General features: G+C 37.4%; 3 protein-coding genes across 5 annotated transcripts in view; 1 reads left to right on the forward strand and 2 right to left on the reverse strand.

The window, feature by feature from the left end:
• Positions 1 to 3,610: 3,610 nt before the first annotated feature.
• Positions 3,611 to 12,932, reverse strand: gxylt1a (glucoside xylosyltransferase 1a). Its single transcript, XM_077711153.1, has 8 exons — positions 12,588 to 12,932; positions 12,028 to 12,120; positions 11,621 to 11,780; positions 10,548 to 10,679; positions 10,220 to 10,471; positions 9,362 to 9,485; positions 9,112 to 9,284; positions 3,611 to 4,493 (listed from the first exon to the last, which is right to left on the reverse strand). Exons 1-8 carry the CDS (start codon positions 12,797 to 12,799, stop codon positions 4,344 to 4,346), a joined length of 1,296 nt encoding a protein of 431 aa, XP_077567279.1. The 5' UTR covers positions 12,800 to 12,932; the 3' UTR covers positions 3,611 to 4,343.
• Positions 12,933 to 13,387: 455 nt separating this feature from the next.
• LOC144192085 (YY1-associated factor 2-like) lies at positions 13,388 to 15,728 on the reverse strand. Its single transcript, XM_077711120.1, has 4 exons — positions 15,562 to 15,728; positions 15,184 to 15,312; positions 14,328 to 14,477; positions 13,388 to 14,142 (listed from the first exon to the last, which is right to left on the reverse strand). Exons 1-4 carry the CDS (start codon positions 15,633 to 15,635, stop codon positions 13,902 to 13,904), a joined length of 594 nt encoding a protein of 197 aa, XP_077567246.1. The 5' UTR covers positions 15,636 to 15,728; the 3' UTR covers positions 13,388 to 13,901.
• LOC144192084 (uncharacterized) overlaps positions 14,777 to 26,180 on the forward strand; it is a 34,778-nt gene continuing 23,374 nt past the window's right edge. For 2 of the 3 annotated variants that reach the window (XM_077711117.1, XM_077711119.1), the window contains exons 1-8: positions 15,940 to 16,422; positions 16,558 to 16,631; positions 17,135 to 17,362; positions 17,482 to 17,546; positions 19,873 to 19,929; positions 21,398 to 21,528; positions 23,864 to 23,940; positions 24,145 to 24,330. In XM_077711117.1, coding sequence (XP_077567243.1) covers position 16,422; positions 16,558 to 16,631; positions 17,135 to 17,362; positions 17,482 to 17,546; positions 19,873 to 19,929; positions 21,398 to 21,528; positions 23,864 to 23,940; positions 24,145 to 24,330 — 819 coding nt within the window. In that variant the 5' untranslated portion in view covers positions 15,940 to 16,421. Of the gene's footprint in view, positions 14,853 to 15,939; positions 16,423 to 16,557; positions 16,632 to 17,134; positions 17,363 to 17,481; positions 17,547 to 19,872; positions 19,930 to 21,397; positions 21,529 to 23,863; positions 23,941 to 24,144; positions 24,331 to 26,180 lie in introns of those variants that run through there. The other variant, XM_077711118.1, reaches the window with a different exon arrangement.

The following is a 26,180-nucleotide window of genomic DNA, read 5'->3' on the forward strand; positions in this document are numbered from 1 at the left end:
CATATATAAGGTGCATTGTATTGTAAGGCGCACTGTCTATTTTGGAGAAAATGTAAGACTTTCAAGTGCGCCTTATAGTCGTGAAAATACAGTACTAGTATCTCAAATTAAATTATTCCCCTTAGAAATAAACTACCGTATTTTCACGACTATAAGGCACACTGCATTATAAGGCGCACCTTCAATGAATGACAATTTAAGTTTTTTTCCATATATAAGGCACACTGGATTATAAGGCGCTCTGTCTATTTTGGAGAAAATTTAAGACTTTTAAGTGCGCCTTATAGTGGTGAAAATACGGTAATTGCTATTGACTTCCAGGTACTACACAGTCACCTCTAGAGCCAGCCATTGTTGATGTTTTGGATTTTTTTTGTATCAAATCTTGCATTGGGGGAGGAGCTATATGATGGAAGATTTTGGAAAAACTAAGATGGCATCTGCATATTTAACAGGATTGAGTATTCAATTCAGGCGTTTGTGTTTTTTTAATATCCGACAGTTGTGGTTTTTCGTTTTTGGTTTTCTGTTTTTTTCCATATATAAGGCGCACTGGATTATAAGGCGCACTATCTATTTTGGAGAAAATGTAAGACTTTTAAGTGCGCCTTATTGAGGGTGCGCCTTAAAGTCATGAAAATACAGTATTTTGTGGCTATTCTGCCCGCAAAAGGCTTTTATATTGTCTTCTGAAATAGATATTAAAGTCATTCTAAACTGTTGATGTGTGGTTGTGGAAGACCAAAAGAGCCAACCAGTGGAAACCAACATTTTATATCAATAAAACAAACATTTGATCCAGTTGACAAAAATATATTTGTGTACAGTTAGGCTCCTTTCCTCTCATGCTACATTTACAGTGTTCCAGCAATGGTGTCATTGTATCGAAATAGACAAACTTTGCAGATTGTTGAGATCGATTGCGTGTTCAAGGAGATGTTTAAAGTTTTTTAAAAAAGTATAAATACAAAATAAAAGTCATGGTGTCACAGTGTAGGTAACAAATCAACTCCTAATGCGATCTAGAAAGACGCTTATTTTACGTCAAAATCCTAGATTAGCCTAGTACGACTCGTTTCAAGCTAGCTTATTTGTAGCCTAGCTTGTTTATTTTGACTTATTCTCAACCACAATCTGATTTGACGCTTGGAAAACCACACAAAAAATGTCGGTCCTTCACGATTCAGCTTCCACGGCAATGTCCAAAAAAACCTTGCAAAATTTTCTACCAAAAAAAGTAAATACCGGACCTCCACAGTCCGTTCTAATTGGGTCTGCTGGGAACATGTGTGTAAATGTAGCTTTCAGGAGGAAAACATCATCCTTGAGATAAAAAATAGATTTTCAAATAAACAGCAAAGAGTTCAGTAGCAACGGAAGCCATTTTAAATACTGTTCAACTAAAATACATAGTGGTATTTTTTTTTATATTTCATGTTTTCATGCTACATTAAAGCTATTCCGTACCATTGGACATTCTTTCATTGACGATATTTGTGCGCCTTAAATATGACAAATTTGTAGCTTATGGATACAATCTTCTAGACAGAACAATGCTAATGGTTAGCTTTTGTTGCTAAAAGAACTGTTAGAGATTGGTCGCGAATAAAATCTTCATAAAAATGCACATTTCAAGATGTTTCCATCACAAAAATGGCTGTTTTTAGCACATTCATTGTCTCATATCCAAATAAAGAAGCTTTAAAAAGTCAATTTAGAAACAGTTGCTCCATATTTGCACTTATCGTATTTACTCGCATATAAGCCGTACCCTTAAAATGGCCTTAAAATGGTTGAATTTTACAATTTCTCTTGTATAAGCCGCCCCTTTAATTCACAATTTCCCCCTCCATATTCATGGTTTTAATAGGGAGTACAAATGTCTTACTTTGAAGGGAAAATCTCAAAAAAAATTGCCTTAAAATGGTTGAATTTGACAATTTCCCTCATATAAGCCGCCCCCTGATTCACAATTTTTACCTCCATATTCATTTTTTTTAATATGGAGTACAAATGTGTTATTTTGAAGTGAAAATTTTGAGAAAAATCATTGCACGTGCTATTTCTGAGATAATTTATGAATCTGTTTTTCCGAAAGAGTGTTGCCTGCACTAGGACGAATTAAAAAAGGAGGTCATGTGAGCAGTACAACCATGAAGTGTGTTCGAATTTACGGTAAAAGGTAAGATGATGGCGCCCTGCGCGAGCAATGTTAGGCACAAGTAAGTTTTTTCATATTTCATGCAAGATACGTTATTTTTTTCTTGAATTTCATTCATAGATGTCAAAATAAATGTTGTTAAATGTTCTATCTGTTCAAATATTTTGAAATAAATGACCGTATAGGACACATTGTCTTGCGTTATGGCGTTTTGTGCATGTAAAATTTAATTTGTGCGCATATAAGCCGTACCTTGATTCAGTCATCATTTTTTTGAGAGACAAATACAGCTTTTATGCAAGAAAATACGGCTTATATGCGAGAAAATACGGCTTAAATGTGAGAAAATACGGCTTATATGCGAGAAAATACAGCTTTTATACGAGAAAATACGGCTCATATGCGAGAAAATACGGCAAATAAAACATTGTGGCATTAATGGAGTGATATACCTTTCTTAAAAAAAGTATTAAACAACCTTAATGTATCAAAAGTGCCTGTTTTGCTGCAAAACTTTCACTTCAGAGGAATTGTAAACTCTGCATGGTATGTAAATAGATGTTTAAAAAGATAAAATAAAATAAACAGGACTTATAGTGGTGTTTTTTGTGAAGCAGCAGTTGAAAAGACATAAAAAATGAAGCAAGTTGTGCCCAATTTAAACTGTAAACATATAATAATTCAATAGAACTATGCTTATTTATCATCTAACTTATTGGACTGCACATGCTAGATGTTTTTCAAGGAAAAATCTTTTGCAAAAAACACTGGTAGACCTTTTAAAACGGCTTAAAAAGATGTTGCATTGCAGAAAATCCATCATTGGACTGCTTCTTCACACTATCTTATTTCAGTTCTTCATTTCCGTGGAGAGCCTCTAAATAAGTCATTACAGACTAAGAAGTGGACTAAATATGGATATTGCCATATAATGATGATGATGCGCTAGGCATTTCTAGGAGGTCCGTTTACAACTTCAGAATTTTATGCTAAAAGCAGTAACTTGATTTGTGCAAAAACAAATTGGAAGAATATGATAAAGAATGTGTTTGCTGGTCACTATCATAAAATATTTAACGTAACATGGTGTTGTCACTATTATTTTATTATGATAAATAATGTATGGTTGATTGTGAGTATGAAAATAATGTTGTATTGTGTTGTAGTGTTGAAATAGGTCTTAATTACTGTAATTTTTATAACAATACGACACAAAAACTATCAAAAAGTCGAATGTGTGTACCATCATAAACGGAGAAATCCCTTATTAAGATTGTTGTTTATTTTTTTATGTATTTTATCATATTTTCCGCTACACGAGATTCAATTTATTTGGTTCAGATTATTTTTCAATAAAAAAGCCATAACATTTCCTTTAAAATGTAGACATTCTGGAGTTAAAATGTTAAGCAGTTTAGCCATATACTGTATTATTTTTAGAGTGTAGTGTTTTTAAAGAATTACTATTATGTTAAAGTTTCCTCATAAGTAAAGTATTTCATTTTCTTATGTTTGTTTTGTGCAAAAAATAGGCTTGCACTATTGTACCATATCATTTTTCTACTAGCTAAATATTGCAAGAACAAATTCTGAGTGTGCTTAACATATCTTGAATTGCCGCTATTGCGTTTTAGTAATGGAAAAGTGTATCTTTAAAATAAGTAAAGTATTTCATTTTCTTATGTTTGTTTTGTGCATAAAAATAGGCTTTCTATATGTTGCATTACTGTACCATACCATTTTTTACCAGCTAAATATTACAAAAACAAATTCGGAGTGTGCTTAACATATCTTGAATCGCCGCTATTGCGTTTTAGTAATCAAAAAGTGTATCCTTAAAATAATTAAAGTATTTCATATTCTTATGTTTGTTTTGGGCATAAAAACAGGCTTTTAAATATGTTGCATTACTGTACCATATCATTTTTATACTAGCTAAATATTGCAAGAACACATTCTGAGTGTGCTTAACATATCTTGAATTGCCGCTAGTGCGTTTTAGTAGCACTTGATTCGTCGTTATAGTTAAAAACTGTCATAAGGCCATCGCATTTTAGTAATTGTAAGACGTATTTGCGCATTGACGTGTTTGGGAATCGAACAGGCGGACAAAACGCGTATTATTGATCTTTTCCAAAGTGACTGAAGTGATTTTGTAATTCCGTCTTTGACATTCGACAAGTCATCTTTCCCGTTGAAGCGATGCGATACTTTTTTGGAGCCTCTTGGTCAACAGGTGGCTTACCCGTCCACAGTAGGAGTGCGTGGTGGCTTGGAGTGAATCTTCCAGTGGTTGAAGGAGTGACGTCTCCAGCTTCTCGCCAAAGTGGTACTGGAATAAAAAAAGGTACAAATGATACTCTTACACCGTTTTTTTCCTGTTGTAGTGTGTCACACATGAACTGCATTCACTGTTAACTCCTTTATGGGTTAATCAGTCTGTGCTATGTACATTTTTCAACACCTAAAGTACAGTAATCCCTCGAATATCGCGGTTTGTGGAGATCGCAATAATCGAACAATTTGCGAATTAGGGTCACCCATATTTAATTACTTTTTTTTAAGTCCTAAAAGTGGCTTCTGCTAATGAGTTTCAGTGTGGATTCTAACATTTTATGTACTTTAAAAAATACATTAATTCAAATTAAAAAAATACTTAATAGGGAACAAAAAACGGCAATTGTATTGACCCGAATATAAGACGACTCCCCCTTTTTTCACTTTTTATAAAGAAAATAATCTAAAACTAATGATAACAATACATTTGAGAGAGAAATCATTTTATTTTGTCATTCAAATCACGCAAAAACTGTTTATAAATGAACAATAAAATGTCAACAAAGTGCAATTACATTGTAAATGAATGGCTGCTGCTTTTAAAAAGTAAATTGACCAATCCACTGTCATTTAAATGTCTTTATGTTATGTTACAAGCGCGTTGCCATGCAAAAGTATGTTGGGGCACTCGTATATCAAGGTATTACTGCATCCCAAAAGTAAGACAACGTTAGAATACCCAAAGAAAACCCTAAAGGAGCATGGGAAAAAGATTCAAATGTCTATCCTTAGAATTTGAGGCATATTTATCTAGAAAACAACCCCCGAAAAGTCCCATTTGGTCCCACTCCTTTGTTTTCTCCAGTGGGCGACCATTAGAGGGACGCATTTAGACCCTAGCGAGCTAGCTAGCTTCATCGCCGCCACCCTTTCGATCCGTTCGTGTTGATTGGTGCACACCCGTCAACAAGCAGGCGGCAATCAGGCGAGTAAAACAAAAAATGGGGAGGAGGGGGGGGGGGCTTCATTAGGCGACCGGTGGTCTCTATCCATTACCGCCACAGGCTCCAACGCGACCGGCAGCCCCTGGCACTGCCGTCCCGGTTTCTCGGCCATTAAGTAAACTAGCGGCTTTCATTACGGAGCACTCAGTCTTCACTGGCTATCCGTCTCTCTGACATGGCAACCCGCGGATTGTCAACTGCTGGCTGCTTCTTGTGTCATAACTACGGAATGGATTCTCAAACCAGCAGTGCATTTTGAGCAAAGCTACTTGGGAAAAATGATGCTATAGACTTTTAATAATAAAAAAGTGCATCTGTGTTGCCAGTACAGTCGTACATCTGCTTACAAAATTTATTTTTTCGTAACTTGGATTTTTTTTCGTAAGTAGAACAGTACTTTATGTGTAAATTCTGTCATTTGTTCCAGGTACCCCAAAAAACGACATACTAAACCCTTTATAAATTATAAAAATGTCCTACTTTTTGATGAAAGATTGACAAATAGACAAAATTGAAGCAAAACGATAAGGGAATTATTTAATAATGTATTAAAATGAATAACAAGCATGCTAAACCCTGTTATTCAATTGCTAGTAGTTAACTGGGCTTGACTCCAGCACCACCCACCGTCCTTTTGACGATAAGCGGTACAGAAAATAAATGATTATTTTTTTAAATATACAGAATGTCATCTGTGTTGCAGTAGTCGTGCCTCTACTTATGAAATGAATTGGTTGCAGATCGTTTTTTCGTAACTTGGATTTTCTTTCGTAAGTAGAGGAGTACTTTACATGTAAATTCTGTCATTTGTTCCTAAAAAAACCTAACTAAACCCTTTAAAAATAACCAGTGTCCCACTTTTGTATGGAAGACGTGAGAAAATGATAAAAAAATGATTTATTAATGCATAAAAATGAATAACAAGCATGCAAAAATTATTCCATTACCGCATAGTTAACTGAGCTTAACTCCAGCACCCCCCACAGCCCTCACCACTATAAGCCCTCCCAAAAATGATCCTATTATGCAGTAGGCAACCTCCAACTGACTACTTTCTGCAAACGTAGCTAAAAAGGTGCAAAACCCCGCTATGCAATCAGCAGCCAATGGTAGCCAATAAAGGAAATGTAAAATTACTTGGACTTAGGAAGGTTTCATCCTTGGCTACAAGCTGCTTTACGTCCCACTTTTATGAGCGCTCCCTATGGTGAAGCCCACTCAACAATTTGTTCCCACTCAGTCCCGCGAGGGGGGAGGGAGGACGGGATCCTCCAAGCCATTCGGGCAGGAAACTTTGATTTCCCTCCCACCATGGCGCTTGCAATAAAGGGCACCGCCATTACCCCCCCGGCCCAGCCCGCAAAAGAGTTATAAAAGCTTTAGTGCTGATGCTAGTTAGAGGCTACGTTGATGGCGATGCGGACCACGAGGAGGCGGCAACGGCGGCATCCACATCATAAAAAATAAGAAAAAAATCGATGCCGGGCCGTTAATGGTGCTTTACGGCCCGTGGCGTTATATGAAAGATAATAAAGAAAGTGTGCTTTGAGTAAGCTAATGCGCGGCCAAACAGGAGTCAAATGAGGTGCCGTAAAAGTGTGATTGCTTCTTATTTACAGGGTTAGGCTTGTAAAGAAAGGGAAAGTAAGCTAAAGGAAATACTCTGTCTTGCTATATAACAGTCTGGAAGTTTCATCAGGGTTGCTTCATTTAGCACCTGGCTTATTTTGTTTACAATAACGGGGCTCGGGGGAGAGGGACATGGAGCTTTTCGCTAACGTTGGACAAAACATGGTTGGGTCGATTTTGTAGGTGGCGTTGAGGGGGGATTTGGTTTGGATGAAGGAGGTAAATGTAGAATGTGGTCAGGATTGGCCGTTGCAATTTAAGTGCGTACCATGCCGAGTTTAAGAAGACTCCCTGTTTTTTTTTTGCATTGAAATAAGACTGAAAAAAGTCGTCTTATATTCGGGGTCTAGACCAGAATGGGCAGGTCCGTTAGGCTTTTTAATCCGACCCGCCGACGTTGTCTAAATATTTTAATCCCCAAGATGGCGCCGTCAGGCGGAGGCAGTAGCTCTGTCCACTCTTTTTTGTTTTTGTCTTTTTGTACTTTATACTTTTTACTTTAATGATGAGTGATGAGAATGTTAATTAATACCTTAGTCCTTTGTGTTTCATATGTACTGTTAACGGATGCACTTTTTTATATGTATCCTATCTTGTGCTGACCCGGCTCATCGGAGGATTTTTTTTTTTTACTGTGACTCAGTGGTGAATTAGAGCCAATAAAAATGTTTTTGAGATAAGAGTACTATATTTTCACGACTATAAGGCACACTTAAAAGTCTTAAATGTTCTCCTAAATAGATAGGGCGCCTTATATATGGAAAAAAAACTTAAATTATCATTCATTGAGGGTGCGCCTTATAGTCGTGAAAATACGGCAGTAGTTCATTTCTATGGGGATCATTTTTATTTGAGATAAGAGTACTGTATTTTCACGACTATAAGGCGCACTTGAAAGTCTTAAATTTTCTCCAAAATAGACAGGGCGCCTTATAATCCAGTGCGCCTTATATATGGAAAAAAATGAATGTCATTCATTTAGGGTGCGCCTTATAGTCGTGAAAATACGGTAAATTGAATTACGTTCTGGAACGCATTAAACACACATTTCAAAGTATCACCTGTAATGTTTTATTGTGTACGTATTTGTGCCCCGCCATTGACTGACAACCAATTGAAGGCGTACTTCGTCTCCCCCGGGGAACCTGCGACACTAATGAGGACAAATGGTGTTGAAATAGATGGTGTGTCACTTCTGAAATTGCTGTTGACAGTTCGCTTTGGAGACGGTAGATGAATTTAGTATTTTAGCCCCGCCCCGCCCACTGGCAAAAGCACAAAGGGGAGGGGCTTCTGATTTGTCAGGAGTGGATTAAGAAGAGCGAGTCATGGAAATGTTTAACATGTTATTGATTGAGCAATAAGAAAACCAAGCACTTGAAGTGCATATTGATGAGCGGATTTCTGCTGTTTTTTTTTTGCACAAACGAGTGTGATCATCCACCCACGAAAAAAATGCCCTTGAAAAGAAAAAGGCGACTACAATTAGGGCTTTCGTGCTGTTCAATTATTTTCAGTTAGCAACACACACTGTGAAAGAATCAAAAGATGTTTTTGTAAGAGTTTTTTTTTGTCAACACAGTGGTTTTCAAAAGCTTTTCTCTTTTCCAGCTGTGTAATATCAGCCATTTTTTAAAATTATTATTATGTAAGCATGGTGGCCTAGTGTTTTAAAACTTTTGCCAGTACATTTGACAGGCGACCAAATGTCCGGGCGACCAGACGTCCGGGCGACCAAACGTCCCGGGCGACCAAACGTCCCGGGCGACCAAACGTCCCGGGCGACCAAACGTCCGGGCGACCAAACGTCCCGGGCGACCAAACGTCCCGGGCGACCAAACGTCCCGGGCGACCAAATGTCCCGGGCGACCAAACGTCCCGGGCGACCAAACGTCCCGGGCGACCAAACGTCCGGGCGACCAAACGTCCGGGCGACCAAACGTCCGGGCGACCAAAACGTCCGGGCGACCAAACGTCCGGTCACGATTTATACATGTCTTGTGTTGTCTTTTTCTAGATTTAATGGCAGATGCTTGGTACCTGTTGGATGGCCTCGTAGACGGCTCGAAACGCCGGCTGTTTTTCGTTGTGGTAGACTCCTCTACTACCGTGGAGAATGAAGACGCCATCTGTCTCCGCTGGCTGACAGTTGAGACCATAGACGCAATGGTCCGGACGGTAATTCCACTGACATGGAAACACGTAGAGGCATTCTGTACGGGGGTGCATGAGAAAGTTTTTGTTTGAGTGAAACATGGCATTTTGGATGGTGAAATTAAGGAAGACTAACCTGGGTTGTGGTGGAATATAATGTTGAGAAGGTCCTGGTCACCCCATGTGATGTTAAGCTTATACTTTTGGAGGAGGGGCATGAGCATTTCACTCCATTGAAGCGCTACTGAAGTCATGTCATTCTAGAAAAATGAAAGGGAAAATTCAGGTATATATTTAAGAAAATACATTTTTGGCAGAAGTAACTTTATCAAATAGATGATAAATATTTCATCTGAAGTGAGGGATCAGTTGCTTGACAGTGTAATTGTTTAGAATGAGGCAAAAGGCGACATTGTCACCAAGTGGACAGTTTTGGAATTGCAGATATTCCCCAAAATCACAGTTTTTAAATTGATTAAGGATAATATTGGTTAAATGTTGAATATTGATAAGACTTACCAGTGCTGTGGAAGCTTACCTCCTTTAGAACAACCTTGGAAATTATGGGATTTGTTTCAAAACAAAGTACTCGTGGTTTGGTCGGTCGTAATACAGTAATCCCTCGAATATCGCGGTTCATGTCGAACAAACATGGCCGCGATAATTGAAAAATTGCAGAGTAGTATCATAAAAAATTAAAATTAAGTTCTTAAAAATGTAAAAATCCAGGTTGAAACTCGTAAGTGGAAGCTAGTATTGCTACTAGGACTAAGAAGTAAAAAATAAAAAATAATAATTAATACCAAAAGAAATCACAAAGTAGGGAATTTGCTATGTGATAATCGAAGGATTACTGTAATACTTATTTCCCTTATGAAAAAACGGAAAATGATAGAAGCTACTTATACAATCGATTTCCAAACTGAAGTCACGTAAGACCAATCATTTGATATCTGCATCTAATTCTTAAAATTCCAACTTTATGTATAATCACCTTAAACAAAGTTTTCCTGAGGCGTGTCATGTTCATAAGCATGACTCCCGAGTTGACGCCAGTGCTGCCGTAATAAGGATGGCGGGCAAAGCGGTTGTACCAGCCGATTCGCGGCTCTTCGTGCTCGGGGGCCATGGCGGCCAATTGGCTGGCGTTAAATTTCCTGAAGAAGGCCCAGATGTCCTCCACGGGCCGTAGAAAGAGAATATCGGTGTCCACGTACAGTAACGAGTCCACTTCCTTCAGGATTAGCTAGAAAGACCACATGTGAGGATAACGTTTGGGTAAAAGATTCGTTTTTTTAAAGAAACAGGATGGGTCAACTTACAGGTAAGAAAAGCCTTTGAGAAGCGCATGGTTTGAAGAGCTTCTTCCATTCTTTTTCGTTCCCACTGGGGAATGTGATTGGGTAGATGGTGAAGTTAAACTTGGTCTGGATAGACTTTGGCCAGGAGTTCAGCTTTAAAAGAAAAAACAAGGGGATAAAATGTGAAAAATGTTGGTATACCGTATTTTCTCGCATATAAGTCGCATCTGCGTATAAGCCTTAACCTTAAAATGGTTGAATTTGACAATTTCTCTCGTATAAGCCGCCCCCTGATTCACAATTTTCACCTCCATATTCATGGTTTTAATAGGGAGTACAAATGTGTTACTTTGAAGGGAAATTTTGAAGAAAAAGCGCCTTAAAATGGTTGAATTTGACAATTTCTCTCGTATAAGCCGCCCCCCGATTCATAATTTTCACCTCCATGTTCATGGTTTTAATAGGGAGTACAAATGTCTTACTTTGAAGGGAAAATCTGAAGAAAAATTGCCATAAAATCGTTGAATTTAACAATTTCTCTTGTATAAGCCGCCCCCTGATTCACAATTTTCACCTCCATATTCATGGTTTTAACAGGGAGTACAAATGTCTTACTTTGAAGGGAAAATCTTAAGAAAAATCCTCACAAATAGTATTTCTGAGATACTGCATAAATCTATTGCTGAATTTCACATTCATACAGTTGTTGCCTGCAAGCAGACAAATTCATTAAGGAAGTCATGTGAGCAGTACAACCAGGAAGTGTCTGTCAACGTCTAGTTAGTCATCCCTGAGTGCGAAATGGTAAGTGCATTTTTTCATGTTTTATGATAGATATATTACCGTATCGGCCGTATTGTCTTACGTAAAAGCGTTTTGTCTTTGTCACCTTGCAGTTTCATGCACGTCAATTCTAATTTATGCGCATATAAGCCTTACCCTCAATTCCGTCACCATTTTTTTCACAACAAATACGGCCTATATGCGAGAAAATACAGTACTCCAACTTAATATAAAGCTGAACCTTGTTATGTCTGTAAATATTATCTTTTTTAATACATCTGTCCTTCATTACAGGGTCACAAGACACTTACCATATTATGGAAGCTGCCCTGAAGCTCATCATCGGCAAAAATATGAAACTTCAGATGTTTATTGCTGAGAAGGACGGCAGACTTTAACATGTTGATGGTCTCATCCAGTCTGGGACCGCAGGCCACCACAGCCAGGTGAATACTTTCATTTATCTTGTCTCTAACAGCCAAAACACATTTAATTTCAATTTAGCAGATGGTTCACAGTATGGTGAGACTTGCTATTATTAGTAATAGCATTTTTGGGGGGGAGTTTCAACACAATCTAGTTATATCTACACAAATACTCTTGAAGGTTTAAAATTAAGAACATTATATAGTATTACACTGTATTACAATAATTCAGTGTGTGGCTAATACTGCTTATTGTAGTGATAATATTAATTTAATGATGCAGTCATTCGTACCTAAAGGGTGATTCCAAATAGCAGTTCAGTCCACAAACATCAGCAGGCACTCTCCAAAACACATTCCAGTCAGAAACTGAAAGTGATTTACACCTGATAGAGTGAAAAAAATACATCTTTTTGATGCTTTTCGGGTTTTAAACGTTGGCAGATGGTTTGGGGGATTATGCTAGTTTAAATGCTCACTGTCGGTGTTAACAGGTGGTGTTGATTTTAAAGAAGCTACACGTACATGCATTTGGCTAATTATATCACAATAAGCAATATTTGTTTATGTTAATGAACGCAATACAATTAAATAGGACTTAGTGAAAACTCGACAAGTACTGTAAAACTAGTTTAATCGGGTTTTCAATGCAAGGCATTGATGTTGTCGGAGTTGGGTCGGCGTAAATGGCTAATAATTGAATTAAATGCTTTTATTGTCATTAAGCAAATGTAATACAAGTCTAGTACAAGTATAATAAAGCTATTCGCGGCGAATAATCAAGCTATTAGCGGGTAATAATGAAGCTACGTGGCTAATAATAAAGCCACATAGCTAATGTAGTGTTAGCTACCTGTTCGGTTCACGAACTCGTCGGCCTGTCAATCCGGGGCTTTTCCTGAGAAGGTTCCCCCGATCAGGACTCATTCTGTCGGGCGTTTTCAACTCGCTAAGTCCCCAACCGTGGGTGTCCCCCAGGGTAGATGCGAGATGATTGAACACGTAGATGGACGAAAAAAAGGTAAAAGTCGTGCACAGGAGCAATGCACGCAGATAACATCGCATTCTGTGTTCTGTAGGCTCTCCGAAAAATGTCGCTTTACCTCTTCCACCCACATAGATACAGGAATAATCAACAAATGTTGGGCTTTTTTCGTAAGGCAAAGTTAGAGCAGGTACGGCGCCGCCACTGTGGATGTACGCTATCCACGGTTCGCAAATAGGCCCCGCCTATATTTCTACCAAATAACCTATTTCCAAATGATTTGACAGTTTGTTTGGCAAAGCAATATGTAGTTATGATACTTTATTACCATGTTGAAGATTGAGTTAACGTTGACATTTATCAACTAAAGAAGTATGGTCAAATCGTTCACTTTGGAACTGATGTTAAACAATAATCCAATGTTGTAAATGGAGCTATTTTGGTTGTCATTTGTGTACATTTTAATTTTTAGCGAAGGTTGTCTCAGTGGTGGTAATAGAAAATATTGCACTAGACTTCGCTACTAAAGGAAAATATTTTTTTAAAAAGAAGAGATAGATCATGGTAGGTTAACTACTCGAAAAGTAGATTTTGGAACAAAAAAGTTTGAACATGAAATCATCACAATTTTCTTTGCCTTAAAACTCATGACATAAAATAATCTACAATAATCTACAATTATTTTATCTTGAAGTAGTTTCCAATATAAACCATTCCATAAATGAACTCATGCTCCGAGTGAAAAAGTACAATTGAATATTTCTTCCTAAAATGTAAAACAAATATTGCATCCAAAGACATGATAACAGACAATGCCAGAAACAAACATAATTGACCAATAAAAGACAGAAAAAGACATTTTTCGGAGGACGTTTTGGGTCACAGAAAATATTTTCATGAACACAAAATGCCATTCAAGTGCAAATAATCTCTATCAATAACTACGACATAAAACATACCTCACAATGTCTTCTTAATGCATGTTTTCTGGCGACAGTGTGACATCACACCGCGTCAATACGCTACTTAAAGTTCATTTGCTCAGTTTATCGTGTTCGATCTGGCTCTGGTTAGCATCGCTAACAAACAAAATGGTAGTAAACACTAACAAAACATGCATGTCAATATCTGCTGGAGAGTGCCATAGTAGAAGGAAAATGCCACGTTGGGTATACCCGCCAATTAGTGGGCGTCGCCATTGACCGACGAGACGTCCCCCCGCGGCGACGAGCACCGCGACACCCCTCGCTCGGTGTTGTCGGAGCTGGAGCCGCTTTGACTGTGTAAATCGGCCGTTGCGGCGCCGGCGGAGGTCGACGTGGGTTTGACCTTTTCCTTAAAGTCTGTGATTATTACCGTCAGGTCACCGACTGTTACTTCCAGGTGTTGAGCGCTGCTTCGGTCCACGTTTTTTAATCTCGGTCTGCAGATAGGAAGGGGGCGGATGTCCATTTAGATTAATTTTCAATACAGCACTTGAAGGAATTATTATTTAGTTAGCCAGTGGCAGTAGCTCTGTCCACTCTTATGTTTTTCGTGTTTTACAGCATGTTTTATATGAAAAATTAGAGGGAACATTGTTTTCTGCGTTCTTTTCTGGAGTCATACCTCATCTTTTTTAGGCTTTTCTTTCTCAGTGGGAGTTCCTTGTCACTCTTCTCCGATTTTTCTTTCTTCTCCTTCCTAAGCAACGTGGGCGGTGGTGCAAATTGTTGATTTACTTGCTGTACGACCAACTGGGAAACTGGCCGTGGTTTTCTATGGATTTTAAGAAGAAAAGAAACATTCTGAACTTCCATTTTTCATGAAAATGCATCCTCAGCAGTATTGAATTGAAAGCTTTATTGTCAAAGTACACACATACATACACTTTGTACACTTAGTGTATACATGTAGCTGTGCCAATTTATGTGTTCTATTGATTTTTTTTGTGCATTGTGTTCATAGAATGTTTTGAGTTGTGTATTTTGTTCCTTTACTTTATATATTTTCTCCTAATGTAAACCGTGAAGTGCACTTTTGTTTTGAAATGACGTCAGGACATGAAAGAGTGGTCATGTGACCACTCGAAATTTGCGTGGAACTATTTATTATGGTTTTAGTAGCTAATTGTCCCGTCAGAAGGCGCATAAGGTAAGATAAATTGTACTTGTTGTCTATTATTATTATTATATTCATTTGTTGTAAAAAAAACAACGTTTTGCTGAGATATTTGTATTGTTTCAGTTTCCACGGTGTTGACTTTGTTTGATGCTAACTAACTCCGGTCATACATCAGTCAATGGGTGGTTTAATTCTGGCCCGGAGAAAAGCGTTGTGGGAGCTTAAGTATATAATTAAAAAAAAATGCATTCGACTTAGACTGTAGCGATCTTAATGTCGTCTTGACACTTGGCAAATGCGTTCGTTTTTTTTATTTTTTATTTTTTTGGTGGAAACAAGACTTGAGTTTCTGCTTTCTTACCGAGTTGACGTCCCTTTTCTCACATCACACATGGTGCACTTGAACGCCTCAGCAGTGTTCCTGAAGGTGCAAACGCTACAGTCCCAGTAGCCATCGTCGACTGGCGGCTGCTTCGGCTGCCGTTTCGGCCTTCAAACAGCACAAAACAACAGCGGCGAGCTTGTTGTGAAAATAGTGTTCGTGTCAAGTTTAAGGCAAATTGGCTCAGCTACGGTCAATCAACATAGCAGTCACCCAAAACGAAGGCTCTAAACCAGACGGCATTCGCTCATTTAGCAAGCTAGCCGCCATGAAAACACTGCAGTTAAATGAGCTCCAATTTTCCCCAAGATGATTATTCAAGCTTGCAGAGATATCTTCTTTGCGGACTTTGGTTACCTTGTAGGACTCTTCTTGTCGCCCATAGCACACAAGTTGCCGTCAATGTGGTTAAAAAGCTCAAACGTTACCATTTAAATAAAAAATCAAAAAAAAGCTATCGTGTTTTAGCCGCTGCTCAGCTGTGGTTGAAACTCCGGTATAGCACACGTGTCCTGCTTTCAACCAATCACGGTGAACCAGTGACATGACGTCACCATGCGAGGCAATGCCTTTAAAAAATTACAAATATATATATTTATTTTTTGTTTAGGCTATGAGAAATATATTTTTCATTACTAAGAGGAAAACATAACACATGGTAAAATCAGTTCCAAAAAAAGCTTGGTCAAGTATGCTCTATCCTCTGGTGTATACTCCAGTCCCATAGGTGGCGGTATGCACCACCATTTTGGTTGCCAGCTGCCACTCACTTGAAGCCATCGACTGTGAACCACAGGCAAACTTACCGTCATTATTCGCACATGCAGAGATAAAACGTTATTTTGGTGTAAATACATGCGCTCTACATATTCAAGAAATGAACATTTTTTTCCTCGTGAAGGGAGACAATTCCTGACATCAGTTTTTTCCTAGTAGCCATTTGTATGTCGGAATTTCTGATTTGTTTGGACGATGTAATGATGGCTGGCTAACCGATGCTAATATAGTTGGATGTTGCTTATTTCCTTTTAATTTCCAAAGTTGATTCGCATGCTTTTTTTCTAGCATTCGAACGCCTATATGGTCGTTATAATTGAGAAAAATTGCTAAGCTAGGTGTAGAAAAACGGTGTAATTTGATTTTTCTCCCGAAGCAAACTATATGATTTTACATTTAATTACACTCAGCTGTTACATTGTGGTCACATCGCCAGTAAAAGTAAGTATTTTTTTCCCTGCCATTCCCTATTTAATGTATTCATTTAATTTCCGTGCAAGCGTTATTTCCTAACATTGACTGTACACATCCATGACTTACAAACAAATGTTATCTACAAAATTGTTTATTTTTTAGTGCCATTTCAACGAAGATGGCATTCGATGCATGCCCGTTATGAACAGCATTTCGAGCCAATGGATGCAAGAGAGGTAAACTGCTTTAATGATTCAAATATCAAACTTATTTAATAGTTTGTAATCTTGTCTTGGTGCTGCATTATTACATTTATATCATTACAAATATTTTTTTGGCTTATTTCACGTTTTGACTTGTGCTCATGCATGTTATTCTATGTTAGGGCTGGGCAATATTGCTTTAAAAACCTCCATTTTTTTCATAAAAAAATTAGAAACGATTTTTTTCTCATTAATTTCCAGTTTTTTTCCTAGTGTTGAACTGTGTGGCCTATATACAAACAAACTATTTAAAAAAATAAAATTAAATAAAATTGGGGATGCCTTTTATAGTCCAGGGGTAGGGAACCTATGGCTCGGAAGCCATATGTGGCTCTTTTAATAGGTGTACTAATAGTCTAAAAGTTACGGTAATATTTGTATACATCGTCCACAAGAAAAATTTCAAATGATCACCCAGTCATGTCCTATTTCAAACCCATCATTGGAATTATGCGCCATTTTGTTTTTGTTTTTAGGTAACTGTGCATCAGACAACACATCGAGTGGTCAACTATGTGGAAAGGGCTGGTGGTCCCAACCATTCTGCCGATAACTATGAACAAGGATACGAAAACGATCAATGGTTTTCGGATGAGACGATTTATCCCGGCGGCGAAGGTCCCAGAAACAACGATTACCCACGAGATCAGTTTTACGATGAGCCCGCCGACTATGGCAATTACCCCAGAAACTCCCACCAACAGGTTAGATAAGACCGCATATCTGAAGCTAATCAAAATTCTGTTAAATTTGCAATATGAAAACAATGCAATGAACTCACGCTAACATGACATTTTCAATATTTTGTCTTTTTCCCCTTAAGGATCCTCACTATCAACAACAACAACAGTTTGACAGAGACGATTTGAGACATCAGATACGGACACGGTAATTTTATTCATTTATTTTTTGGTTGCTTATATGTCATTATCACGGTTTATTATCTGTACATAAAGCAAACCTGTTTTGGTTTGAGAGCCACATTCATGAAAATGTTATAAATGGGTTTATGTTTTTCTGTAATAATTTATCAATAGCAAAAATGTATTTTTTTATCCCCATCGTCCAAATAATAATTAAAATTAAAAAAGTGGCTTTATAAATATCAATAATTTATTTTTTATCCCCTATCCTCCAAATAATTCGAACTCAGTGGCTTCCTCCAATAATTGAGTAATACAGAAAGGAGACCACTAGAGGGCAGCAGCTTTCAACTAAAGAATACTTGTGACTTGAAATTATAGAATAAAAAAAACATTACACTTTTATATTGTCTTTATCACCAGACCATGTCCACTAAAATATTAGATAATAATTATACTACATGTTAATCATATATTTGGCCCATTCTGATCTGATTCAGTGTATTAAAAAGTCAAATTTTTATATTAAAACACAATTAAAATACTCCATAACTGCATAGTTACACTCTATATAATTAAAAATAATTATTTAGCTGCCTTTTCACTTATGTATATAACATTACTTAATGTTAATTAATTTGACCTACACTTTACCCACAACTGAATGTCCAATCCAGGTTTAAAAAAAAGCACTTTTATAATGTATATTTGAAAGCCTCTGCCTGTAAACTCCATTACTCGTAAATCTCTGCCAGGGTCGCTAAGTCCAGCTGTTGTGAACGCAACATCATCACACGTAGACTTGTCACCTCAGGGGCAGCTTGAACATGCCAGCAGTTTACGGGCCCCCCACCACCGGCAGTCTGCTTTTCTAGGACTCGTACCAGGCTAGAACTGGGGGACAAAGGCCACTACTCACTCTGCTAAAGACCCCCCCAGCACACCTCTTTTACGCCACACTGAAAGGAAAATAACTAGACTCCCTCTTTACTCTATATTTTGAGCCAATATACAGTGTCCTTTAAAGTTGCAGTTTTGGTGTATGATACCAGCTTTATGGCAAGTCAAATGAAATATAAACATTGACAATCAGGCTTTCATTGCGGTAGTACCATATTGGCCCGAATATAAGACGACCCCCTCTTTTGCAATACTCAAAAACTTGAAAAAAATACTTTTTATAGACAAAATAATGGCATTACATCTAAAAAAAAATGATTATAACAATATATCTGAGAGAAAAAGCTGGTTATTTTGCCTCATTTAAAGAAAAAACTCAATATCTGAACATTTAAATGTGTAACGTGCAATCACATTTGGTAAAGAAAAACCTTTTGGTTTTTGAAATTTAATTTCATGGACCTAATCTAGACTCACTTCTTATCTTTTACTTGCACTGAAACTTTAGTCACTTTTTGTACCGGCTACTTATTTATGTGAACACTTAAGATGACCAACACTTCTTATTTTGGTCAACCATAGCCAATTGTTCCCTGTATTAATCAATTCCACTTAATAAACCATTAAAAAACATACAAATGCAACATGGCACATATTTAATCACATAAGGCACACTTAAATGTCTCAAATTTTGCACAAATTGGATGTATTGTCGAATTATTTTACCAAAAAATGCTCTTTAAGAAAAATAAATCCCATACAAATTTATCATAAGGCATACTACACAATTTGAAATGATCAAGTATGAGAAAAATGTTGCCAGGTAGGAATTTTTATTTTCATGCAAAAAAACATCGTCTTATATGCGGGCCAAGACTGCAATTAATTGCAATTTATAAAGTAGGATTTCAAAGCAAAAACTGCATCTTCCCTTCCAATATTTTAACATGCAAAGTCTAAATTGACCTAATCCTACATGGAAATGTATTTTAAGGTCAGAATCAAGAGCTCGCCAAGCCATTGCGATGATCACACTTAAACATCTGGTTACAGAGCTAATGTGGTGGAATGACTTAGTTAACTCTCACTAATGCGCGGAAGTGGCTTTTACCACAAATCCGGAGACATGGCTCCGTGCCGTCAACTCCATATTTAGTTGTAATTAAACAGCGCTTTCAATTGAGTACAGACTGAGTTGAAAATTGCTCCTTTTACGTTTTTCTTTGGACCAAAAGTGGAAGATTGTCTCCATTCCACAAATTGATCCATACGACTTTAAATTGACGTCTTGGCGGTTTTGCTTCTTTTTTTCGTTTACCCTACCATTATCCACTTTCCCTTTTAAAATCTTTAATGACAAATACAGGGAGTCTGAAATCCTTTGTATGTTTTATGTTCTAGCACTTCTAGCTTCAAATTTTATAACTTTTTTTCTTCTTCTGTGCCTCCAGGAAAAATGGTCGACCTGGTCCATATCCCAGTAACAGGGGTCGAGGCTTCTTTCAAAAGTAAATTTATTCCTTATATCGGCAGTTTCAGAAACGGTTATGGTCTACTTAACGTGTTATGAACACTCAAGTCGTACTTCTACTGACTAAATTATTTGGTTGCAGTATCTTTTTTAGTACTACTTGAACATTTTGTAAGTAGAGGTATGACTGTAATCCTTTGGTAGGAGGATAATGCCAAATTGATTCTTAGCTAAACGTGATTAGCAGGCCTTATTTTTTGTAGTGGCTTCCGTAAAAGTTTTACTGCGATGATCGGTGCTCGGACTTTTGGTCGCCGGTCTTTTGGTGACAGAGTTTACTGTCAAAAGTATATTCATGAGAAAGGGTTTAATATCTAAGAGAGAGTTTAATATACAAGTACTGTTTAAATATGAGTACTGTTTAAATATGAGTACTGTTTAAATATGAGTACTGTTTAAATATGAGTACTGTTTAAATATGTGAGTACTGTTTAAATATGTGAGTACTGTTTAAATATGTGAGTACTGTTTAAATATCTATGTACTGTTTAAATATCTAAGTACTGTTTAAATATCTAAGTACTGTTTAAATATCTAAGTACTGTTTAAATATCTAAGTACTGTTTAAATATCTAAGTACTGTTTAAATATCTATGCACTGTTTAATATCTAAGTACTGTTGAAACCAGCTCTCAAAATTATATTCATGAGTGTTTAATATCTAAAAATCTACTGTTATTCATGAGAGAGTTTAATATCTAAGTACTGTTGAAAATAGTAGACATTTAGTATCTAAGTACTGTTGAAAATAGTAGACATTTAGTATCTAAGTACTGTTGAAAATAGTAGACATTTAGTATCTAAGTACTGTTGAAAATAGTAGATATTTAGATATTAAACAGTACTTGGATATTAAACAGTACTTGGATATTAAACAGTACTTGGATATTAAACAGTACTTGGATATTAAACAGTACTTGGATATTAAACAGTACTTGGATATTAAACAGTACTTGGATATTAAACAGTACTTGGATATTAAACAGTACTTGGATATTAAACAGTACTTGGATATTAAACAGTACTTGGATATTAAACAGTACTTGGATATTAAACAGTTCTTGGATATTAAACAGTTCTTGGATATTAAACAGTACTTAGATATTAAACTCTCTCTCTCTTAGATATTAAACTCTCTCCAGAAAATAATTTTGAGAGCTGGTTTCAAGAGTAAACTCTCACCAAAAGACCGGTCACGCGATGATGCGGCTTACAAATTTATTAGTTCCAGTATTATATTTGGTACTACTTGCAGGTATTCGTAAGTAGAGGTATGACTTTACTACTTTTATTGCAGTATAATGCCGTATTGATTCGTAGCCACACATGGTTAGCAGGTCTTAGTTTTTTTGTGTAGTGGCTTCCGTAAAAGTTTGACTTCCGCCATGATACACGGAAGAAATTGCATTTTATTGACTCGCAATCTGGCCTCTGCTCTGTTTCAGTCGGGAGGAAAATAACAAATTCAGGCCATTGCAGAATGCAAAAGGCGAATGGGAGCGCCCGTCGGCGAAGAGGAAAAATGTGCCGCCTGCCAAAAAGAATCCTCCCGCTGAGTCGGACAAAGACCCTCAGAGTATGTAGCATTTCGTTCTATATCGATGTTGACGTTCTCAGATGATGGATTGATTATGTAGCCTTGCTGTATTTCTGTTCAAATCCAAGTAATTTGTGACCAAACATCTTTAGACAAAGACCACCGCTTCTTGCAATCCATATCAGTGGTGAACGGCCAATTAGAAGAGGCTCTTTGAAGTGACCAAAACTAGCCGAATCATAATGAGGTAGCTCAGCCCTCCCCCCCCAGACCACACGCATGTAATTAAGTAGAATACACATGGAAGCATAGTGTCAGTACTACTATAGTTGGTAAAATCTAAGCCACATGTGTCAAAGTGGCGGCCCGGGGGCCAAATCTGGCCCGCCGCATCATTTTGTGTGGCCCGGGAAAGTTAATCATGAGTGCTGACTTTCTGTTTTTGAATGAAATTAAAATTAAGAGTATAGATGGATATTACATTTCCTGATTTTCCCCTTTTCCAATCAATAGTCATTTTTTAATCATTTTTTTGTGTTTTTAGTTCAAAAATAATTTCGTAAAATCTAAAAATATATTTAAAAAAGCTCAAATAAACGTTGTTTCCAGGTCTATAAAAAACTGAATCTTCAGGGCTTTTAATCCAGTTGTTTTAATCCATTTATTAAAAAAAAAATATATATATATATATATCTAAAATGGTCCGGCCCACATGATATCAAGTTGACGTTAAAGCGGCCCACAAACCAAGTTTTACAACCTTGGTCTAAGCAAAAAAAAAAGGCTGTCCCTGGCTTCTGGCACAAAGTCAGCTGGGATAGGCTCCAGCACCCCCTACAACTCTAGTGAGGAGAAAACTGTTTAGAAAATGTATTGGTAATCTATGTATGTACTTCCAAATCTGATTTAGGTTCGTATTCATGTCGTAACGCTAATTTCAGACGTATACCACGTTTAAGATGCTAACAATGCTAACTTTACATGAAATTTCTGATGACTGATAAAGCTTTATTAGCTCAACAACGTCACCAAACAGATCTCTGATTGTGAGGCCCTCATTTTAGATGCTTTCTTTAGACGCTTGTAAGATTTTTTTGCCTAAAAACATCCATCCCGCTTCGGAAAAGATGTTTTCCATTAATTCCAGACGGGAAAGAAAGAAAGGTCGTTAGAGTCGGGCTAAGTAATTTCTGGCCTTTGATTTTTCCGAGCCGTGCAAGCATATTTATGTGCTGAAAATGTACTTCTTTGTTGTGCCAAGCTTTTGATGATGCAATAAACCAGTGAGAAAACACTTGTACCTCCCACCTCCATCTGGAACACTAATTAGGCCAGTAAAGCATGTTAAAAATGGGGTTCTGGTGATTTGTGTTGGGGGGGGCGCCGGGGGGGGGGGGGGGGGGTCAACTTTAGTTGCTTTAAATGCTTACAGGGCCAATGAGTAAGTGGCTTAAACTCAATTACAGAGTCATAAGGTGGCTAAATACAGTAATGCCTTGAGATACGAGCTTAATGTGTTCCAGGATTGAGGTTGTATGTCGATTTACTCGTATCTCGAATCAACGTCTCCCATAGAAATGAACTAAATACAATTTAATTTGTTCCTACGAGAGATAGAAAGCTTGACTTAACGGAAGTGCTTGTAACATAACCATTTTTTTTAAAATGTGACTTAAATTAACTTCGATTACTATTCACACACACTTAAAAATAAGTTTTAATCTTGCGTTATACTAAATTTAAATATGCATGGCCGACACCAGGCTGTTTCTATTGTATGCTCGTATCTCAAGGCAAACATTTGCTTTGAATTTTCCTTGTATCTCAAATTTCTTGTATGGCAAGTTATTATTGTAATGTAAAAACATATTATTTATTAGCTTATTTATTACCTTTTTAAGTCTAAAATGTCATTTTCTGTGTCTGTATTCTCACCCTTTTGACATTAAAATTTCACAAATAAAGTTTTCTAATCTAATTTATTAAATCATTCATATTTAGTATTTATTTATTAGCTTATTTCTTACCTATTTATGTATAAAATGTCATTTTCTGTGTCTGTATTCTCACCCTCTTGTTACTGTGACAATAAAATTTCCCAAATACGGGATGAATAACATTATCAAATATAATCTAGTTAAGTATTAATATTTTTTGGGCATTTAATTCCACCTAGAGATGTTCTTTAATACAATACTTAGATTTAAAATGATAAATACCATGTATTTTCGCCCATTAAGTCTTTTTAGGACCACCAAAAATAGCAGTAGTTAGATTATGGTTGGTTTTAGATCAATTTAGTCTAAATCTAATTCCAATTAAGACTAGTATACATATACTTTGTATTCTAACTTTGTTTTTCTTACAAAAACAGGTAAACCTGTAGAAGATTCAACCCCGTCTCCAAATGTCCCCATTGAGGAACCTCCAAAAACATCCATCTTAGCAAAGGTAAGTAACATTTTTGCCGTCTGTTGCCCTCATCACATTGACGCTGTTAACCGTCGACACGGTGTGAATAATCAAGCTCGTAAGAAAACAAGAACTCGTCGCCACTTAACAGTTGTCGCTTTACGATTTTGGAAAGCCTTTGAAATCGGAGACGCTTTCTAAACCCCGTGACCTCTTGGCTGACCCTTGACCTTTCCTTTCCAGGAGACCCCCTCTGATTCTGGGGTGGGGGAGGCGGAGGGGGAAACGGCGCCGCCAACGGCCACAGAGGTACAGGCGACCTCGGCACCGGCACCCCCTGCTAGCGGGGAACCCAAGAGAATCCAAGAGGAAGATTTTAAAGCTCGACGGGCAGATGCCATTCAAGCCAAGGCTCTGGAAATTGAGAAGGTATTGTCATCATTTACTGTTGGCCATTACAATAATACTGTAATAGTACTTTTTATATTAAATGGGTTAATACTAGCAGTGCCACTATTCAATGGATCTCTACTTAAAACCATGACACTCCAATTAAGCATTAAGGACTATTTGTTTAGAAGTGTAGCAAATTATAACATGAAGCCAATTATAATTTTAGGCACCCAAAAAAAAAAAAATATATATATTTAAAAAAAAATTAAAAAATAAAAATAAAAAATATATATATATAAATATATTTATATTTGAAAAAATATAGATATATATTAGAGGAAAAAAAGTATTACTATTAAATTTTTTTTCATTTAATCTACCAAAAGTTTAGATAATTTCTTTTACCAAAAAAAAAAATACATATATGTTTTAATTTTTTTTGATGTACCACTCAAGCAGAAGTAAGAATTCAACATTCTTCAATGTGTGCTTCTTAAAATCCAGTGGTCTTTCAACACTGTAAAGGCCATTGGGAAATATCACTGTGTCGATCAGTTTTTCCCCAAACTACAGTCAAAACTTGTACAGTATACAATATTTTCCCATCTTTTAATTTCAAAATAAAACTCAGCATTTTACAATTCCCTGGTCGTGCACCCCCACCCAAACCCCCTGCCCCATCTCACCCCTCCGTCGTCCCTCCACACCACAGTACGTGCCACTTATCTGTTCCCGTTAAAGCAGGGCAGGAATTGGCCCGCGGGTTGTCAGGCGCCCGGCCCACCCACCGTGTGCTATGGTACTCCTTTTTATTTTTACCCTTTACCGTTCACATGTTCAACCCGCCATTTTCCCAGCGTTGACATAGAGAAGAGGCGGGCGGGAGGTATTGTTTTTACGGGAACATCTGCCCCGTGAGTTTTGCGCCGATTAGATCACAAGCCAAGTGGGGGAGGGGGGCTAACTTGTAAAAAAAATCAACCTTTATTTTGCAATTATATAACCATACATACGTTGCTCATTTCCAATCCTAGAACAAGAAAGCAGTAAAGTTCATTCAGTTCATCTATCTTATCATCACTAGGGTCACAGGGGGTGCCAGAGCCCAACCAAGCTAACTACTTTGAATTGGGGGCGGCCAATCGCAGGGTACGAGGAGTGTAGGGACAGCCAATCATAGCTGGGATTAGGCAATTTTGAGTGTTTTGGTCACGGGGGGTGCCGGAGCCCAACCCAACTAACTACCCTGAATCAGTGGTCGGCCAATTGTAGGGCAACCAATATGCATTGTTGTAGGGCAACCAGTGTGCATGTTTTAGGGTGTGTGGGAGGAAACTGGAGCACCCGGAGCAAATCCACACAAGCCCGGAGAAAACATGCAAACCTGGGATCGAACCCTCGGCCCCAGAACTGCTTGGCCAAAGCGCTGACCACTTGTCATTAGCTGCCGTTTTCGGCGATTGTCATTTTTATATTGAAATTTTCAACCTATTCACCATCATGTTTTCACTATTAGACCTTTTTTTGAGAAGTCAGCTCTTAATTTCAGCTAATGTGTAGCAGCCCCCAATTACAATGCTTGTTTAGCAGGACCCCCACCTGCATTATTTCAGGCTCACATGGAAGGGCTGTTTGTGAAATCCAGAGAACTCGGGGGTCCTCAACCTCCCCCCTCTGCTATCCTTACACACACTCTTAAATATGTTCACAATTTGGACCTCCACAAACATCCGATTTGGGTCCAAGCCCGTTTTTTCCCCCCCAAAACCCCCCTCATCTCCACATTTTTTTTCCTTTTTAGGGCTCGCAATCAGGTTCAAAATCTCCCAAAAAGTGACTCACCTCATTCCGAATATTTTTTAAATGATCTTTCTTCTCAAATTTCA

This window comes from Stigmatopora nigra, unplaced genomic scaffold (assembly GCF_051989575.1).
Source record: "Stigmatopora nigra isolate UIUO_SnigA unplaced genomic scaffold, RoL_Snig_1.1 HiC_scaffold_25, whole genome shotgun sequence".
NCBI lineage: Eukaryota > Metazoa > Chordata > Actinopteri > Syngnathiformes > Syngnathidae > Stigmatopora > Stigmatopora nigra.